Below are 22,176 nucleotides of genomic sequence, written 5' to 3'. Positions count from 1 at the left end.
TCTGGGTAGTGGGGAAACTGGTGCTTTTTAAAATAACTTTTCTGGTATGTTTCTATGTTTTCAAGATTTTCTAAATCATTTTACTAAGTTAGAAATAGTTTTAACTGAAGAATAGTTATAAGTGGGAGTTGACTAATTAGACTGCATTTATCTGACCTCTCTAAAGAATGTTCAACCAGCAACAACAGCAAAAACAAACTTTCCAATTTTTCCAAGGGGCAAAGAATTCCGAATGGTGATTATTTTAAAAGAACTAAAACTCCTTGTACTTCATTGAATTCTACGTTTTTTACCTATGTAATTTTACATAAATGCATAAGTATGGTTACACCCTACCTTTAGAGGATCAATTAAAAAAAAAGGATGACTTTCTCTTCTTTTGTGCTTGGTTCTCCATCCCCCTACTTACCTCTTTATTGCCTTATTTGTTTCACTTAGGATACTAATTCATATGAAGTTAATTTTTAAACAGAGTATGAGTTGAGAAATACTTTTTCTTCCAAATGAATAGCTAGTTCTAGACCAAAATAATTCCCCCCATTTCCCAACTGAATTGACCCTTGGTCACAGTAGTCTCAAGATATATGAGATCTGTTTTTTGATTCTCTATTCTGTTCCACTGATATATTTGTCTATTCCTTTCCTAATACTACAGTATCTTTTAAAAAAAGTCTTTATTGAATTTATTACAATATTGCTTGTTTTATGATTTGGTTTTTTTGGCCATGGGGCATGTAGGATCTTACTTCCCAGACCAAGGATGGAAACAGCACCCCCTGCATTGGAAGGCAAAGTCTTAACCACTGGACTGTCAAGGAAACCCCTATTACAGTGTCTTACGACGTTTTTTGCTTATCTGACATAAATCCACCTTCACTATTCATTTTAATAATTTCTGGGCTATTTTTGAGTCTTTACTTTCCATATAAACTTAAGACAGATTTGTCTAATTCCCCTTCACCATCTTGATCCTGTTTGAATTCTAATAGGAACTGCATTAAATTTAACAATTTGGGGAGAATTCATATCTTTATAATACATCTTTCAGCTCAAGAAGCCATCCCATTGTTTAGTTTTCTTCACGTAGGTAACATACCTTTTATTAAATATATTCCTACAAGTTTTATTATTTTCATTGCTACTAGAAATAAATTGTTGAATTTACACTTTGCATTTTTGCTGGAGGACAAAAATTCTATTGATTACTGCATATTTGTATTTTAACCTACTACTTCACCACATTCCCTTATCAAATTCTACCTGTTAGGCATACAGTCATAATAACTGCCAAATAGGGACAGTTACACCTTTTTGTAATGTATACACCAATTATATCATTTTCATTTCATTGATGCAATTGCTAAAACCTTCCAAGCAATGTTAAATAATTAGAGTGATAAAGAGTATCCATCCTATAGTTTAAATTGATATGGTTTCAGTGTTTCACTATTTAGGATAATAGTTACTATAGCATTTAATTTTTTACTATGTTTAAATAATTTATCTTTATTATAGATATGTTGTTTTCTTCTCTCCCTATTTTAGAGTTTTAAAATTAAGAATGGTTAATTCTTTCCAAATATCTTTTATACAGCTAGTGATATGATTATATGGCTTTTTCTCCTTTAAATTATTGATATAATTACCTTGACAGATTTCCTAACACTCAACCATTCTTAAATTCTTGGAAAAAGATCTTCCTGGTCATACTGTACTACCCTTTTGATATACTGCAGGATTGTATTTGACAATGTAAGGTATATTTTATATACTGTATAATTCACCATTTCAAGTATACAGTTCAGTGATTTTTAGTAAATTTACCAAGTTGTGCAACCATCACTATAAAAACAGGTTTGGAGCATTCTCATCACGCCGACTAGATCCTGAATGTCTGCTCACTGTTAATCTCGGTTCCTATCTACTGTCCCAAGCTCTAATCTGTCTCGACAGATTTGCCTTTAGATGCTTTGTATAAACTGGATCATATAATGCATGGTCTCCTGCATCTTGCTTTTTTTACTTATCATGTTTTTGAGGTTCATCAATATGTAACATCTATCAGTATCCATTTCTTTTTACTGTTGAATACTACTTCATTGTATGGATGCATCATATTTTATCTAACCATTCACCAACTGATAGGCACTTACAATCAAGTTTTTGGCTATTATGAATAAGGCTGCTAAGAACATTTGTGTGCAAGTCTTTATGTAGATATGTTTTCAGGAGTAGAATTGTTAGGTCATATGGTACATTTATGTTAACTGCTTAAGAAACTGCCATACTGTTTTAGAAGGTGTCTGCACAATTTATATTCCCACCAGCTATCTACTAGGGTTCCTGTTTCTCTACATTCTCACCAACAATTATTACTGTCTTCTCTTTTCAGCCACTTGAGTGGGTGAAAAATCTGAGTTTACTTTGTATTTACTCAATGGCTAATAATGTTGAGAATATGTTCATATTTTGATAATGGAAGAGAAGGAAGTCTCCAACAAAAGTAACTCTAAAATAGTTTGTGGCATCTGGCAACTGAGAACAGCATGCGAAAGGCAAAAAAAGCCAAATTGAGACAGAAGTCTCAACATAGAGAACAGATTGGTGATCTTTAAGGTGGAGGGGGTTGAGGCAAAAATGGAGTGGGAGGTTAGGGATAGCAGATATAAATTATTATATATAACTGATAGCACATGAAACTACATTCAGTATCTTATGATAAACCATAATGGAAAGGAATATTAAAAAGAATTTATACATGTGTATAAATGAATCATTTTGATGCACAACAGAAATTAACAATATTGTAAATCAACTATACTTTAATAAAAACAAATATTAAAACTGAAAAAAAGATGTAAGTCTCAGGATCTATCTAAGGCAGAGTGTAAATTCTGATATTAATCATTCCATGTTATCCTATGCACACAAAATATACTTGTTACAAGTCACTAATGAATATGCATCATATGGCTCATTTGGATTAATCTCAGTATTTCTATTACTTGTTATACATAAATGCTTCAGTTCTTTCTAAATAAAAATAAATGTGAAAAAACTGTAGAAAGTAAAGTCTTAGAAGACTCAACTGCTACTACAGTAAAATATATTTCTTAGCATGCTGACAGTATCTATAATTTATGAGTAAATGGGATTAATTATATTTAAGTAGAGAGATGACAGTAATGGAAGAAAATATGAATCCAGTAATATAAGCATCAGATGAATGGAAGACCAGGTATCACTTGGAAAACGATTCAGAAGGCACCGAGAAAGGACTACAAAATACAGACTCTCATATACTCTGCATTTTAGGGTAATACCATGTACTTTCTCTGCCAAAAAAGAATGGCAAATTATTAAAGTGGAAACATTTGGAAAAGATGAGAAACATGTTCAATTTGTAAATTTTTATCTTCACTCACATACTTGACAAGGCCTTGCAAATAGCTGAGAAAAGAGAAGCTAAGGGCAAAGGAGAAAAGGAAAGATATAACCAATTGAATGCAGAATTCCAAAGAATAGCAGGCCTTCCTCAGCTATCAGTGCAAAGAAATAGAGGAAAACAATAGACTGGGAAAGACTAGAGATCTCTTCAAGAAAATCAGAGATATCAAGGAAACGTTTCATGCAAAGATGAGCACAATAAAGGACAGAAATGGTATGGACCTAACAGAAGCAGAAGATATTAAGAGGTGGCAAAAATACACAGAAGAACTATTCAAAAAAGATCTTCATGACCCATATAACCATGATGGTGTGAACACTCACCTAGAGCCAGACATCCTGGAATGCAAAGTCAAGTGGGCCTTAGGAAGCATCACTACAAAGCCAGTGGAGGTGATGGAATTCCAGCTGAGCTATTTCAAATCCTAAAAGATGATGCTGTGAAAGTGCTGCACTCAAAATGTCAGCAAATTTGTAAAACACAGCAGTGGCCACAGGACTGGAAAAGGTCAGTTTTCATTCCAATCCCAAAGAAAGACAATGCCAAAGAATGTCCAAACTACCACACAATTGCACTCATCTCACACACTAGTAAAGTAATGCTCAAAATTCTCCAAGCCAGGCTTCAACAGTACGTGAACCACGAACTTCCAGATGGATTTAGAAAAGGCAGAGGAACCAGAGATCAAATTGCCAACATCCGCTGGATCACAGAAGCAACAACAGAGTTTCAGAAAAACTTCTACTTTTGCTTTATTGATTACACCAAACCCTTTGACTGTGCGGATCACAAAAAACTGTGGAAAATTCTTAAAAGAGACAGGAATATCAGACCACTCGACCTGCCTCTTGAGAAATCTGTATGCAGGTCAAGAAGCAGCAGTTAGAATGAGACACGGAACAACACACTGGTTCCAAATCGGGAAAGGAGTATGTCAAGGCTGTATATTGTCACCCTGCTTATTTAACTTATATGCAGAGTACATCATGTGAAATGCCGGGCTGGATGAAGTACAAGCTGGAATCAAGATTGCCAGGAGAAATATCAATAACCTCAGATATGCAGATGACATGACCCTCCTGGCAGAAAGCAAAGAACTAAAGAGTCTCTTGATGAAAGTAAAAGAGGAGAGTGAAAAAGTTAGCTTAAAACTCAACATTCAGAAAACTAAGTTCATGGCATCTGGTCCTATCACTTCATGGAAAATAGATGGGGAAACAATGGAAACAGTGACAGACTTTATTTTCGGGGGCTCCGAAATCATTGCAGATGGTGACTGCAGCCATGACGCCATAAAATTAAAAGATGCTTGCTCCCTGGAATAAAAGTTATGACCAACTTAAGATAGCATATTCAAAAGCAGAGACATTACTTTGTCAACAAAGGTCCATCTAGTCGAAGCTATGGTTTTTCCAGTAGTCATGTATGGATGTGAGAGTTGGACTATAAAGAAAGCTGAGCGCCGAAGAATTGATGCTGTTGAACTGTGGTGTTGGAGAAGACTCTTGAGAGTCCCTTGGACTGCAACGAGATCCAACCAGTCAATTCTAAAGAAATCAGCCCTGAATATTCATTGGAAGGACTGATGCTGAAGTTGAACTTCAATACTTTGGCCACCTGATGCGAAGAACTGACTCACTGGAAAAGATCCTGATGCTGGGAAAAATTGAAGGTGGGAGGAGAAGGTGACGACCGAGGATGAGAAGGTTGGATGGCATCAAACACAATGGACCTGAGTTTGAGTAGGCTCTGGGAATTGGTGATGGACAGGGAGACCTGGTGTGCTGTAGTCCATGGGGTCACAAAGAGTAGGACACAACTGAGCGACTGAACTAAACTGATATGATCTGTACTAAAACTATCTCCCCCCAATACTAATATTTCCCCCAAATACTACTTAGAGTGAAAAACATAATGTGAATTATTTATGAACTCCATAGACTTTAAAAAGTGTTTTGGTACCCCAAACTTGTAAATTAAAAGAATGCTAAAGATAAACACTGATTTGTTTTATATTTCTGAATTTTAGTAAAAAACAATAATGAGAATTGAGAACAGAAGAGTGGAGACCACGATACTTGTAATGCAGACTAATCATTGGGGAACATTAAGAATTTAGGTATCAAAGTATTTAAAATAATGCCCTAATGCAGTTGACCCTAGAACAACACGGATATGAACCATGAAGGTCCACTATACATAGGTATTTTTCAACAATAAATACTACACTATGACACAATCCATGGTTAGTTGAATGCATAGATATGGAGGAATCTCGGATGGAGGGCAGGTGATATGTTATACGCAGAATAATCCCCATGCTGTTTGAGGGCCAACTGCATTGTCATCCACATTGTTTAAAATAGGATCGAATAGAAAAGTCTGGAATGCTTTCAAAGGTAAAATAAAACCACACACACCTATCTTCTGGATTATCCAGAGTTTAAAAATAGAGCCACACTAAAATGATTATTTGGTTGAGGATTATAATAATATGTACTATTTCCTATGTTATTTTAAGGAGACACTACAATAAAATGACTATATATAGATTGAACTCATTATAGTTAGGCTAAAAGAGAATATTTCTTACCAACAGAGTAGGGTTAAAACTCTATGAGAAATGAATTATTTTGTGAAAATAAATTCTTTAGGTAACTAGATGTAATGGTAATTTTTTAAAAATCAGTCATTCATTTGATAGGCACTAGACATTTTTTGCTTTCATTTGTCACTTTTATTGTTTATTAAGATATAAATGACATATAACATTAGCTCTAGATGTACAACATAATGATTTGACATATCTATATACTGGAAAATGACTACCATCGTAAGTCTAGTTAACATCCATCCCCACATAGTTATCTTCTTTCGTGTCTGTGATGAGAACTTTTCAGATCTACTCTCAGGAATTTCACCCTTTTCCTATCTTTTAAAATAAAACATTCAGAATATAATCCAAGATTTTCTTGATGATTTTAGAGTCTACTTCAATACTTTATCACTTGACAACTCTAATTCTCCAAATCTGCCCTTTACTTTTAGTAAGGAAAAAAAAGAATCTAGCTAGTATCTCTGAATGCCATAATAGTGCCATACAGTATTATCACTGTAGGAAAAAAAATTGCCCAAAGAGGTGTTATTAACTTGTTTAAATTATACAGAGCAATGCGGCTTCCATCGTTGCTAAGACAGTGGTTCTCAAATTTGAGTGCGCATCAGATGCACTGAGGGCTTATTAAAACACAACCGGAGATTCAGATTTAGTAGGTGGAAGCCTAATCATTTTCATTTTAAACAATTACCCACGTGGTACTGATCTTACAGTTGGGGAACACACTTCGAGAAACACTGGGCTGATCCAATGGATTTGCTGTCCTTATCTGTCTTCTCTGCAGCATCTAATGATGTTAAAATTCCCTTTCTTGAACTTGCAATCTCTTTTTAATAGTACTACAGTTATTTAGGCAGATTTGGGACTACCACTAAATATTAGTATCTCCTAGGGTTCCACCTCTAGTGCTTTAATGTTCTCTTTGATTGGTGTCACTCTCTTCCCCTTGGCTTCAACAACCTAAATAAGTAGTTTCTAAAACTTCTTCTTAGACTCTAAAAGGATTAAAGGTGTCAATAAGCTCTGGGAATGTACTTCTACTTCCTTCCCCACCTTCAAAACTAATGTTTCATCCTGTATTCTGTATTAACTGACAGCACCTTCAGCAATCTCATTGCACAAATCTGAATTATTCTGGACTCTTTCTTTTTTTCACCTTGTACATTCAATCATTCCAGTGTATCAGTCCTACCTCCTAAATAGCTCTTGACTGTCGTAATTAATTTCTCTACCTCCACTTTTTTTTTTAATCCACTTTTTTTTAAAAGTGCTTAATTCACTGGTCAGAATCCAACAGTCTTCCTTAGCAGGTTTCTACTTTGATCCCTCCAATCTATTTTCTGCAATGCAATCACAGGATCTTTCTAAAATAAAAGGATAATTATGCCATTCCCTACTTAAAATCCTTTAGTGCTTCCTCATTGCTTTTAGATAAAAAAATCCCAGTTCTTTGGCATGACTAGAATTCCTCCACAATCTGGTCTGTTTCCCTCTCCAGTCTCATCTCTCAATATCGTCCTTTTGGTTTCTGTAACTTTAGCCATGCATGCTATCTTCAGATTTCAGAACATGATATATTTGCTCACGGCTCTATAACCAGGACTCCTATCTTTTCTGGGCTATCATGCCCATTCTTTTGGGTGACTAACTTGGCTTGCAAATTGAGTGACACATCAGAGATTTTCCTAGCTTCTCTACTATCAGTCTAGTGGACCACTCCAACTGCTTTCATAATGCCATGTCTATCACAGACTTTATCTCATTATATTGTAATTACTGATTTCCTTTTTAATCGTTTTCTTCCTCCACCTGATATCCTCCCTACCCAGCAATTTTACACGGAGTACATTCAAGAGGCAGAACAGTTCAGTAGAAAAGGCATGTAACTTTATTTGAGTTCAAGGTCTACCTCTATCTCTTGTTCAGTCGCTAAGTCATGTCCAACTTTCATGCAACCGCATGGACTGTAGCTCACCAGGCTCCTCTGTCTATGGAATTTCCCAGGCAAGAATATTGGAGTGGGTTGCCATTTCCTTCTCCAGGGGATCTTCCCAATCCGAGGATCAAACTAGAGTCTCTTTGTGTCTCCTGCATTAGCAGGCGGATTCTTTATCACTGAGCCACGAGGGAAGCCTGTCTCTTATTAGCTCTAAAGTCAAACAAAACCACAGTGCCGAAGAACATGATTTATGCAATCACTTTGTGATTTTGAACGTATGGCTTTACTTTTTTAATCTGTTACTTCATTTGTACAACAGGTGTTAGACTAAATGATCTCCAACATGCCTTTCAACTCATAAGATCTTATGACTATGATTATCAGCAGTATCCTCGATAAAAGAAATTCTAAAGGTCTCTGAGAGTCATGCAAATACAGTATCATAAATATTTGAAACTACAAGGCTGAAGTAAATTGTCAGGTTACGTAATTGCACAGGTTCTTTTCAAAGTATACTAGGATTTTTCAGACTTCATTTTCTTTCCTCTAGAGAAGGATCGGATAAGGCAATGGCACCCGACTCCAGTACTCTTGCCTGGAAAATCCCATGGGCGGAGGAGCTGGTGGGCTGCAGTCCATGGGGTCGCGAAGAGTCAGATACGACTGAGCTACTTCACTTTCTCTTTTCACTTTCATGCATTGGAGAGGGAAATGGCAACCCACTCCAGTGTTCTTGCCTGGAGAATCCCAGGGACGGGGGAGCCTGGTGGGCTGCCGTCTATGGGGTCACACAGAGTCAGACACGACTGAAGCGACTTAGCAGCAGCAGCAGCAGCAGAGAAGGATAAGGAAAAAAATTAGGCTGGATAGCAGTAAAAAAAAGTTCTCTTTAAATCTGATTTTAAGAAATGTTTTATGATGTTATTTTTCCTGAATTGTCAAGTCATGCAGTTTCACTCCTATGAATTCATACAATATTCTACCTCTGAAGAGGGAAGTGATTCTTGAAAAGTATCACACTGATTTTTGTTTCTGTAAGGTAGAGAGCACAGTAACTTTTGTTCACGACAGCTGGAAATACATAATGCTCAAGATAAATACAAACCAAACAAAACACACAGCACTTGAAACAACAGCAAAATCTGATCTTGAGCAGTTAATAGCTCATTTTTTCCTTTTCTTACAAGGACTCTACTTGAGGCCTCAAAATAAGGAGCCAAGTGTGTGTTAATCGCTCAGTCGTGTCCGACTCTTTATGAGTCCATGGACTGCAGCCCACCAGGCTCCTCTGTCCATGGGATATTCCAGGCAATACTGGAGTGGGTTGCCATTCCCTTCTCCAAAGCAGCCAAGCAGGCAGAGGAAATTTTTGTATATTCCAACTGAAATTGTAAAAAAGGGAAACTATGCATGTATATATGTTATGACTAATTGCCTTGACTATACCAACTAGGTATCTCTCAATTTTAAAATAGTGATAATACACTATCCTTATTTATAGCACATTTTATTTCAGAGCACCTTTCTGATCCTCATAAAAATCCTGTGAGATAGAAAGGATGTGATATCCACTTGACAGATGAAGAAACCAAGGTATGTGAACACGCCAAGTCACAGAGTTTTAAAATGTCAGAGTTAGAACTATGTTAGAACAGAGTTAGAATGTCAGAGCTAGAACTATTAATTTGTTTATCATCAGAGTCCAGCATTTAGTGGATACTTAATAAATGTGTGGCACATGAATTAATATAAATTTTCTGGTTCCTAGAGTTCAGTGTTCCTTTCATTAGCAGCTTTATTAATTCTTCAATTGCTAGGATAGGTTTGTACCTGAGTCAAATAAAATTACTAACCCCAAAGCAATGATGTTACTTAATGAATGCAATTTAGGTAGTCAAGACTTTCTGGGTTGACAAAAAACAAATTTTTTTAGCTCACTATCTTTTCACCTTAACATTTCATAGGAACATACATAAAACAACCACGTTGAACAGATTAAGGAAAAAGCCTATAGACAAGCTAATATTAATGGGCTTCTCTTGTGGCTCAGATAGTAAAGAATCTGCCTATAATGCAGGAGACCCAGGTTCAATCCTGGGTCAGGAAGATCCACTGCAAAAGGGAATGGTAACCACTCCAGTATTCTTGGCTGGAGAATCCTACAGACAGAAGAGCCTGATGGGCTACAGTCTATGGGGTTGCAAAGAGTTGGATATGACTGAGAGACTAACACAATTACCATTAAGGTGCATTAATTAATGCAATTAGCATACTGTAATTAGCTCACATTAATGTAATTAGTAGTCCCTCAGTATTCTGGGGACACGGGGTTGGTACCAGGACCTATGTAGATACCAGTGTCTCAATTTAAATATATAGTATTTGCAGTTAACCTCTGCACAGCTTCCTATATACTTTAAATCATCTCTGGATTACCTATAATACCTAGCTAATACAATGCAATTCCTACATAAAAAGTTGTAAATGCAATGTAAATATTATGTAATAGTTGCTGGCACAGAACAAATTCAAGTTTTGCATTTAGAAATTTTCTGGAATTAAAAAAATCTTTCAATCCATGTTTTGTTGAACTCAGGATGTGTGGAATGGTGTCTACTCAAAGTTGTTGAAATTATGGCATTGATTTTAAATAATTAAAAATAGTTTACCTGTGGTGCAAGAAGAGGTAGCCTAATATAAGCCAAAAGTTTACTGAGATCTTTCCGTCTCTGTTCCAAATCATGACGAACCCAAGTAAGAAGTGCGTTCAATATTGTCTCCTCATTAGGAATGTTCATGTCATCACTGGCTAAGAGCTTTGCAATTTCACTGGCTGGTAATAATACAAATTCCTGGTTTCGAATTACTTCCATGAAATTTTCCTGGAGGAAAAAAAGAGCATATAAACAATACTGTTTCTTCTTTCCATCACAGTTTAAGAGAAACTAAACATTTCTTAATTAGATGCCAAAACACAGTTTATACTTTAGCCCTTTCTAACAATGTATTATTGCTTGAAAGGGGGAAAAAACCTGTAAAAAACAACATTTAAACTGTTAATTGCTATTAAAATTCTCATTTCTCTGTATACACAGGATTAAAGTGATATATCAAGTATTACAATTTAAAAAATTAATTTAGGACTTTTAGGTATTGCTTTGCTCAAGTTAGGGAATAGTTTTGGCAAGTCTTTCAAAGGAAGATAGAAAAAATGAAAGAAGACACTTTATATGATACTCCAACATCAAAAGTTAGTTCAGATTTGTGGTTGCTGAAGAATTTGGCCAACAGGGGAGCCAAATACCTGGGTAAGAGTGAAGTATTTCTCTTACCCAGAAATGGCTTCTAGGGTGGCTACATTTCCCTAGACCATTCACGGAAGTCTTCTCAGACTCTGCCTGGCAAGAGCCTGTGTCCTTAGAGCTATCCTAAACCCAAACTGGCCTTTAAAGTGTTTTAATATTATTTATAAGGCCACAAAGGATTTTAGGTCTGATGTGAAAACTTTAATCTCACCTAACCTGATCTATGTACAAAATTCTTTTGCTCTCATAGGAAAAAGAGCTGATAGGGGTAGAGTAAAGGAAAATTCTGAAAGAGATGGGCATACCAGAGCACCTTACCTGCCTCTTGAGAAACCTATATGCAGGTCAGGAAGCAACAGTTAGAACTGGACATGGAACAACAGACTGGTTCCAAATAGGAAAAGGAGTACGTCAAGGCTGTATATTGTCACCCTGCTTATTTAACTTCTATGCAGAGTACCTCGTGAATAACGCTGGGCTGGAAGAAGCACAAGCTGGCATCAAGATTGCTGGGAGAAATTTCAATAACCTCAGATATGCAGATGACACCACCTTATGGCAGAAAGTGAAGAGGAACTAAAAGGCCTCTTGATGAAAGTGAAAGTGGAGAGTGAAAAAGTTGGCTTAAAGCTCAACATTCAGAAAATGAAGATCATGGCATCTGGCCCCATCACTTCATGGGAAATAGATGGGGAAACAGTGGAAACAGTGTCAGACTTTATTTTGGGGGGCTCCAAAATCACTGCAGATGGTGATTGCAGCCATGAAATTAAAAGACACTTACTCCTTGCAAGGAAAGTTATGACCAACCTAGATAGCATATTCAAAAGCAGAGACATTACTTTGCCAACAAAGGTCCGTCTAGTCAAGGCTATGGTTTTTCCAGTGGTCATATATGGATGTGAGAGTTGGACTGTGAAGAAAGCTGAGCACCGAAGAATTGCTGCTTTTGAACTGTGGTGTTGGAGAAGACTCTTGAGAGTCCCTTGGACTGCAAGGAGATACAACCAGTCCATTCTAAAGGAGATCAGTCCTGGGTGTTCACTGGAAGGAATGATGCTAAAGCTGAAACTCCAATACTTTGGCCACCTCATGTGAAGAGTTGACTCATTGGAAAAGACTCTGATGCTGGGAGGGATTAGGGGCAGGAGGAGAAGGGGACGACAGAGGATGAGATGGCTGGATGGCATCACCGACTCGACGGACATGAGTTTGAGTAAACTCCGGGAGTTGGTGATGGACAGGGAGGCCTGAAGTGCTGCGATTCATGGGGTCGCAAAGAGTCAGACACGACTGAGCGACTGAACAAAGGGATAACACAGGCGATTAAATAGTTAATTGCCGTAGCAGACTGCAAGTAGAAAAAAAAAGTATGGGAAACTCCTGGAAGTTAATGATCACTCAAGAAAGCAGGTTTTCTAGCAAGCAGCCTTGCTTAGCAACAAAACAGTAAAACAGAAGCATGAGACATGCCCCCAAACAATAAAAGAATGGTGGCATGAGACCCACATCCTGCCCAGTGAGCTCAGTAAGTTAATGAACCCCTAGGACATGCTCTCTGCACACATCAACAACAACAACAACAACAGTATTTTATGGAAAGGTGACATTTCAAAGTGAAAGACCCTCATTGTACTGGGACCCAAAATAATATTTCCATAGTGCCACAACAGTCCCACCTCATCCATGTAGGGACAAGAAAACTCTCCTCCTCAATACTGAGGAGGAATTATGATGGAAGTGTGATATCTACTCCAGAATTGGCCTCTCACTGAATTCTTTCTGTGCTGAGACATAAAGAACTGGAGCTCCCTGGAGCCCCCTAGAGATTTCAGAACCAAAACAAAAATGTTGACCTAGAATGTACTGGGACTCCATGATCTTAGGCTGAAGATGACTCAGTTCTGGCCACATTCTTGAATCATGCTCTTTGTAATTTGAAATGGAAGATAAAAATGTCCTTAGGTGTGAAATAGTAATAATAATTTTTACTAAACTACTATGCTAAACAATCTAAAGAGAAGGAAAATAGTCTTCTGGTGTACAAGTCTTAATGCACGGGCTGTTTATATAGTTATAATATAAATGCAAATTCTGTAAGTATTGTCCCTTAATGTGTTTCTTATGCTTCTTAATGCACTATGGCTGTCTCAGCACAGAGTTTTAGTAAAAAAGCTAAGGCTGTTTAAATTAGAGCTGTTTAAAAATAGCTTAAGCTATTTAAATTAGAGCTAGAGATAAGGACTATCAAAAATTATCTTCTATATTAAGATGAGAATTATATTTTCCATATAGCCTCTAGTAACCTAAGTTAGGTACTGATCAAAGATATATCTTGGGTTGACATTTCATTCCTTTCGTTGAAATTCTTAAGAGGAAAACCATACATGAATAATTAACGATATTCAATAGCTTCAATTCATCATGATTTGTTAAAGATGCCCAAATGAATCTATTTTAAAATGACTGATTATCATTTTTCAGAAATATGTTTTAATAAAACCTCAGGGCTGAAATGGCTTCAAGCAAATTGTTCTACTCAATTGCATACTGACATTATAAAATGATTTCATAACACATAGCAAGGGCTATAAAAATGTTGAAGCTCTCAACTCCTAGCTATCCCATGAGAAGCTTAATCCTTGGTAAATAATTCACAAGAGGGGGGAAAAAAGCTGATGCTTCTCTGTACTGTTATCTATTATATTAAAAAAAAATGAGAAACAGCCTAAATCTCCAGCTCTAGGGAGATGTAACTCAACTGGCTATTATGCAGGCATCAAAAACTTTAGGGACAAAGATCACACAGATAAATAGAAAGATATTTATTATTTAATTTTAGATGAGATTCTGAAGAAATCAAAATAATATACATTACTAATTGTTCACAAGTATAGTGTATAGTACAGTCAACAGTTATATAACACTGAAGTAACTATTGCCATACTTTCAAATGGTATTAACTGCATTTCATCAGTAAGAAAAAGATTATACAAATATTCATTTAATAGTTTATTTGTTGATATATCTATTTCAGAACAATGCCCATTCCATTCTGGTATAATCTGTATTAAGTGAAAATGGAGTTTTTCAACACCTTATGGAAATACTATGGAACTCAAGGTTAAACACAAAGTGCTTTTCAAAATTATTAATTTGGTTTTGAAGCAGGTATTTTAGCAAAATTCAATGTTTCAAATAGCTTTTCTAGGTCAAGAAACCAAATTTAAAACTACAAAAATCAAATGTTTGTATTTATTCCATAATGACATTAAATATCTGTAATGATATAACCAGTCTCGAACTTTTTCACAGAGGTTAAATGATGTGTTTCAGGTCATGTTCAGCGGCAGTCAGAACAAGAACAAAAGTTTCCATATTTCAGGATTTCAAGAAGGAACTTCTCATCCCTTCCTACTTGTATTCATGCAGGATGAATGAACATCCCAAGTATATGCACTATTTGCTAATTGTGACAATTGATTTCATTCTGTGGCACTGTGCTTACTTCATATTTTAAATCCATTTTATGATATAAACAGCTATCAAGCTACCAAACACTTGCTAGCATTATGCTCTTTCCCCCTTTGGAATAGTTTTTAAGCAAACGAAGTTACTGAGGGATTTATTTAAACTGAAGATTGAGTTTTGCTATACATTTTCATTCAGTTCCCATAGCAACAATTCAAATCACACAATCTGTCTCTAAATTACTTTTTATTAGAATTCAATTTTATGTATCTGTTGAAACTGAATAAAGTCAAATAATGGCCTTGAGGAAAAAAACTACCACAACTAACTGGCTATAAATATAGCTTTATAAACACAAGCTAATTTAGATTTAACTTATATCTAAGCCTTAAAGCAGCAACTATGCCTCTACTGTAAACAATAAGAATGAGCTAAATGCATACAAATGTTTGCATGTGAATAAAACTCCTTTGTAGGTAAGAGATATTACTTAAATTATGAACTGATTACAAAGAAAAAATCCAGCTTTATTTCACTTATGTGCATCTTATTCCAAAAAGCATTCGAACTTGAGGTGTAAAAGTTAAAATGAGAAATCTACAAGGAAGGATAAAGACTAGAGTGGGAGGGAAGGAATATTTCAAAGGACTTAATTTAAAAGACATTAACCTAATACCATCCTAGGTCTGTATAGTACTGCCCTGTCACACAATCTTTTTCACTTGAAGAAATTTGACATCATAAACTAGAAACATTTCCCAGGAACAGGTATACCACAGGGAGAATAATATTCATAAAAGTTGTGCTTTTGCCTGAGGGCTTTTGCTCACTCACATAGGTAGCTACTGTGTGGAACAGAATAAATCTAAATAATGATGATGATGGTGTCATTTAATGTCCAGGTTTATACTGTGTATCAATCACTGTTTTATTGGTACTATGTACCAATCACCATTTTAAGTGCTGAACTTCTATTAACTCACTTAATCCTTGCTTAAGCTTATGAAATAGGTAGAATTAATCTTCCCAATAGTTATCAAGATCTGTTCTTGTAATTTTTCCCCCAATTTCTATTTCTGTAGTGCAAGATTCCTAAAGTACTGGTCAATCCCTTCACATATGAACCAACTCAATGGAAGGATGGGGAATGGAAGACAGGGTAGACAAAAATATCTCTCTTAAATGTTGACAAAATCAGTAACATGGATAATAACATACGTGTATGTGAATATTCATGTTCTTTCCTCTCTCAGAAGATGTACTGCCCTAAATGAAGCATTTAAAGCAAAAATCTTCCATCACTACCCAGGTATGAAAACCCCTACACGGCAAAATGGTCACTCCTTAAAAATCCACACACCTCTGCTGCCCAAATCCTTCTACTATTTGATGGTGGAGGCTGGTCCTAACAGCATGCTCTCAACATGCCCTGATTTTCTTGCTGTCCTAGATCAACTTGTATCCATTATCCTCTAGCCTTCTGAATCAGAACTCCCTGGGATTTATTTTCAGCACAGAATTTGCTATAATCAATAGGAACATCTTTCTAGGTAGCTAAACATACTTCTTACATATAGTCAGATTTATCCTTAATAAATAGCCTCCCTCTTCCATCCTCGTATCTTCTGTACTAGCACTGCACCAATACACTATCACCAACTTCCATCAGTGAGTAAGGGGATAATTTCTGAAATTCATCCATATGCTACAAGGTAAACTGTCTAAGGGAAATCTGCTTTTTAAAGTAGCAGACTGAAAATCTTGAATGAAACAGTTTTAAAATACTGCTCTGCTTCTTAGTGGCTGTGATAATTTAAGGCCCGCCTTATAAATCCAGGAGAAATATTACTTGGGGTTTTTCCCTCAGACATCAATGAAAATATGACACACTAGACAGCGAACCTGAACCTCAAGACATATAGCAGAGCCATGGGAAAACAGCAACATGCAGACGAGCCTGCAACAATAAAGAATAAGGCAAGCGCATATGCCTTCCTGCTTTTTAAAAAATACATACCATGGTATAATTGTGAGCCACTTTATGCAAATCTGTACAACCTTGAGCATCAGCAAAAGAACGGATTCCAAGACAGTTGGATGGGTGAAGCTGTTTCATTAAAAACTTACAGCATGCTTCTACAACCTGTGAAAGCTGAAGAAGGCAAGCTGTAGATAACAGGCACTCAATATTATCTTCTTTTAATTCCAGGCGGCCTTAATGATAAAAAGAAATTCCATTAACTATGGAACTATATTAACTTTGGTTTATAAGGTAATTGATGCAAACAATAATAATTCTAAGAGCTCATGACATGCATTCCAGATATAGATGATTTAAGACATTCCAAAAAGAATAAAAGGACTAAATGTGAAAAATAAGCTACCAGTGCTTTGTGACATCTACTAAAAGAAAAAATGAATAGCTTGTTTCCAGAATTTTCAAAGAATGATTAGTAATAATGCAAAAAGTGAAAAACATTGTATAATTCATCAAATTATTACATTAACATGTAAAAATATCATTCAAAAGCTTAATTATAATAACCACTTTAAAGGTTCTAATATAGAGATTTTATCTACAGAGGTACCACCAAGGGTGGTGATTATAACAGCAGAACTATTAACTGTGGTAGGCTTAATAAAGGCAGAAATCTGAAATCTAATAACACAACTTACATCTAAGAGGTTTTAAATTCATTGTATTTTCAGATTTATTACCTGTATATGCATACTGAATCAAGGACCATAGGGAATTCGGTTCTACACCTTCCATTTTTATTTCTTCTTGTCTTGCTTCCCTGACATCACTAGTAAACATGGCAGCAAAATAATCTGAGACAGAGGAGAGCACCAATCTAAGAGCACATCAGAAGAAAAAAAATCAGTGACGACATCAAAGCTGATGTTCAGTAGTAAACACTTGGCTTTCTTTCCTTCTCTTTCTTCTATTGTTTAAAAAACTTTGTTACCCATAGAAAGTGTCTGGTACTAAGAAATGCATTTTAAGTTTGATAAATTGCTTTATGCTCTAGTCTCTTCCTTTGTTTTTTCCTTTTGTGTCTTTTTTAACTTTTAATTTTGTATCGGAGTATAGCTGATTAACAACACTGTGAGAGTTTTCAGGTAGATAGCAAAGGGACTCAGCCATACATATACATGTATCCATTCTCCCCTAAACTCCCCTCCCATCCAGGTTGCCACATAACCTCTAGCAGAGCTCCATGTGCTATACAGAAGGCCCTTGTTGGTTATCCATTTTAAATACAGCAGTGTGTACATGGTGAGCTCAAGCTCCCTACCTTCTAGTCTCTTCCTTGAATAATAAATTTCTATTACTGAAAGTTTTCTGCCGATGTAAATGATTTACTCATTCACTACTCAAATATCCCTTTTTAACATCCTGAAAAAAAGCTGTAATATTATTTCAACTAATGATACATAAAATGCAGGAAAAAATGTAAAGGTTCTTCGGCTTATCGTTTTTTAAAACAACCTAAGGTTTTTTTTTTTTTTGATTATAAAAGTAGTAAATACATGGGAGATATCTGACACTGGTTTTAGCAGGTTATCTTTAACTTTTATGATTTTTAAATTATTAGAGTATACTATAATGTTTATATTTTGTTATAGAATTATAGTATCTTTGTTACCACAAAAGTATATTTTGTATCTTTTCATAATAATACATTATTATATAATAGGTATGTCTCTGTCCAAATTATTGATAGTCACATATATGCAAAAATAGATTTTAAGTGGTGGCACTAGTGGTAAAGAACCCGCCTGCCAATGCTGGAGATGCTGGAGATTCAGGTTTGATCTCTGGGTTGGAAAGATCTCTCGGAGGAGGAATGGCTACCCACTCCAGTATTCTTGTTAGGAGAATCCATGAACAGAGGAACCTGGTGGGATATAGTCCATGCGGTTGCAAAGAGATCTAGATACTTTGAGATGTAGTGGTGTGAAAACTAGACAAAAGATCCCTTCTTTTATGGAGTCACAGTCTACAAGAAGACAACAATACACAGCAGAAGTAAATTCTAAATTATGGCAAGAAGTGATAAGTGCCACGGGGAAGAATGTAGGGTAAGAGCAAATGGGGAGTTGGTTTAAATAGGTGGTCTCACTGGAAGGTGACACTTGAGATAAAATTTGAAGGAGGTGCAGGAATTAGTTATACAGGTGTTTGGGAACAGCATTCAGGCAGAAGAGTAGCCAGGGCAAACATCAAAAGGCAGAAGCGGCATCCCTACCACATGCAGGGAACAACGAGGGGGTCAGAGCGGCTGAAGCAGAGTGAGTAAGATGGTGGGCAGCATGATAAAGAAGTAACGGCAAGCTAGGTCACAGAAGCCACGGGGAAGACATGGGGTTTCACGCTGCAACGTGAGGAAGCGTTAGAAAGTTTGATCAGAGGAGCGACCACATCTGAGTACCACTTTACTGGGTCACTCAGGCAGCTGTGTAGAAAACAGAATGTAGGGAAAAGAGTGAAAACAGGGAGATGGGTTAGGAGTTTCTTGCACGAGTAATCTAAGTGAGATGATGGTGTCTTACACAGGTGTTGCAGGTAAGGTACTGAGTTCTGTTTTGGAAACAGGAAATTTGAAATGCCTCTAGAAATTCTGGTTGAAATATCTCTAATAAACCCACACTCACAACATGGACTTTTGGTCACAACATATAGTGGCATCTCAATAAATGAATGCTGATTCAGGCATTAAAGACTGTAAGACCAAGCCCATGTTTCCTAATTTTACTTTCACTTTAGAAGGTTTAACAAAACTTTTGGGACACAGTGTTAATTAGTTTTGAAAGGTATTAAAAAAATAAAGCCTCTGGGATCATAATGGTGATTAACACTGAACAATTAAATATGGAATTATTAGGAGAAAAATTTTTCTTTATTAAACAGTTTCCATTTCCTTTTCTTACAACAAAAAGTAACACCTCATTACTGTTAAATGCTTTTATTCCCTAGCACTACTGCCTTTCATATTTTCTGGAGGTCAGCAAACAGAAGTTGGGATGTGCTCAGTCGCTCAGTCATGTTCAACAATTTGCAGCCCCAAAGACTGTAGCCTGACAGGACCCTCTGTCTATGGAATTTCCAGGCAATACTGGAGTGGGTTGCCATTTCCTACTCCAAGAAGGCGGGATAGAGTTGGCTATTTTAAAACTTGACAGTTTTGCCACTTCATTCTACCAATTTGTTTCTAAATAATCACCACTTTAATTTCCATTGAGTTTACCGAAAGTTACACAACAGATAAAATTAGGTGGGGTGTGACTTAAATAGTAGCTGAAAACTATGCCAAATTATTACACACTGCGTGCTCACAAAGAGTCAGACACAACTAAAGCAACTGAGCACGCAGTGTGGAATAATTTCATATGCAGTTTTCTTTGCAGAAAGTCCATGAAATATACTCCTTTACCAAAACACTCCACTGAATAATTAATTAGAACAAGTTACCTCAACATACATTACTAAATGATCAAGGAAGTATTTCACACATATAGCAATTTAGAAAACAATTACCTGTGAGCTGGAATTCTGCGATCACCAGCAACTAAAATTACATCACATAACTGTTTGTGTCTCAAATAGTTTTCCATCTTTTTGAATGTTTGTTCAGCATGATTAAGGGCTTGGAAGAATTCATCGGATGAACATGGCTCCATAGTATGGGAGGATGATAATGTCTGACTACTATTGGAAGTCCTGAAAAGAAAGAGAACACATGTTTTGAAACATTATGAACACATTAAAAATATCTTTCCTATTAAGTCCTTTTAAAGCCTTCAAATGTAACAGAAGTAATAATACCAGTCAATATTAATGTGCAATCATCTATCATTTTTGCCTTTTAAAATCAATGATAGATCAAATCATCTGTGTTTCTTACAAACATTGTGAGTAAATGTGGTACCTTCTAGCTAACAGCTATATAACACATATTCTTTGACTGTCCTTGAGGTCTCTTCTCTGGTCAGTATGACATCTCTGCTGAAGAAGCGCCAAACTATATTCATACTGACAGCCACAGTTCCAACATTATATTTAAGGGTAGAGGAGATCACTTTTTGAAGGCAGGAAAACAATTAAACTATTTTGCAGATATAAATCCAAGGTATCCTTTATTTAAAAATGGGTTATGTTTCACAGTTCATTTTAAGACAACTGTTTATAATACAAAATATATGATCATAAACACAGTATTGTAAATAATTCATTTGATTTTAGATAGTATCTAAAAATTACTTGAAATTTCCAAATTATGTGAAGAGTATGATGAGTTCAATATTTTCATGGTTTCTTGATGGAAAAAGTGAAAAGGTTGAGACTAAGAATGAAATCCTAAATCCACCCCTTTCCTCCTTCCCCCTAAGATCCCTTCCCCAAGATTATCTGAATCAAGTAATCAACATCCCATGGTTATGCAACTAACCACAAAACCACCAACGGGGCCATAACTTAGTTCTCATTTCTCATAAGATCTACTTTTAAGGATATTATGATTCTGATAAATGCGTTGTTGAATCAAGCCTCGCTATATCTTGAGAACTTTCTTAATATAAATATCTAATAACCTTATCAAAGTCTTTGACTCTTTTATAATAAAGGGAATTGAAGCCAAGGAGATTAACTGCTTTGCCAAAAGTCAGAGAGTTTGATCATGGCAGAAATAGGGCCGTTGCAGAGAAATCTGTGTGTTCACCAAAATCCTTTTTCTCCTGAGAATATAGCTAGACTGCATTTCCCAGCCTTTCTTGCAGATGGGTGTGGTCTTATAGTGGAAATGAACTGTGTCACCTCCCAGCTAAAGTGGCCAAGAGCAGGTGTGTATCTCCCATTCTTTCTTTCTCTAACCATGAGGACCGAGGACTTAAATGGAGGAAGAGGCAAAATACACACAAGTGTTTATAACAAGGATTATATATACAGATTCTACTCATAAGAATTCTCAAGTTGATTCAGATGTATCAGTTTTGAAAGTTAGCAGGGCCATGAGTAATAAGTCTCTCTACCTAAAGCCTCCCAGCTCACTGCAGTTTCAATGCCATACAAATATGGGTCCTAAAGAATGTTCTTAGACGGTAGCTGTGAATAATGATAATAGAAGCAAAATATAGATTATCTAGAAAGTATTTATTGCACATTGTGAATATTATTGGTGTAATGACTTGGGAAACCTAGTATACAATACTCTACTTTACATTTAAGCTTATTAGAATAAAAACATATGGAGTATTGTATAACTGTATGTTGCCTATATAAATAAATGAGAATTAGAAACTATTTTAAAATCTAGGGTAAAATGTAATATAAGCAAAAACAAATAGTTGACTTTGATGAATACCAACTTGAAGATTTAAAGCATTTCTCAATAAA

The 22,176-nt window shown here is 35.9% G+C and overlaps 1 protein-coding gene across 2 annotated transcripts in view; it reads right to left on the bottom strand.

Moving 5' to 3' along the window:
• KLHL5 (kelch like family member 5) overlaps positions 1–22,176 on the bottom strand; it is a 65,686-nt gene that overhangs the window by 28,415 nt on the left and 15,095 nt on the right. Inside the window, exons 2-5 of one of the 2 annotated variants that reach the window (XM_068975180.1) lie at positions 20,323–20,505; positions 17,499–17,635; positions 16,798–16,994; positions 10,674–10,886 (exon numbers count right to left, since the gene is read on the bottom strand). In XM_068975180.1, coding sequence (XP_068831281.1) covers positions 10,674–10,886; positions 16,798–16,994; positions 17,499–17,635; positions 20,323–20,505 — 730 coding nt within the window. The remainder of the gene's footprint in view (positions 1–10,673; positions 10,887–16,797; positions 16,995–17,498; positions 17,636–20,322; positions 20,506–22,176) is intronic. The other variant, XM_068975181.1, reaches the window with a different exon arrangement.

Source organism: Capricornis sumatraensis, chromosome 7 (assembly GCF_032405125.1).
Source record: "Capricornis sumatraensis isolate serow.1 chromosome 7, serow.2, whole genome shotgun sequence".
NCBI lineage: Eukaryota > Metazoa > Chordata > Mammalia > Artiodactyla > Bovidae > Capricornis > Capricornis sumatraensis.
This window is presented reverse-complemented; position numbering and strand designations above follow the sequence as displayed.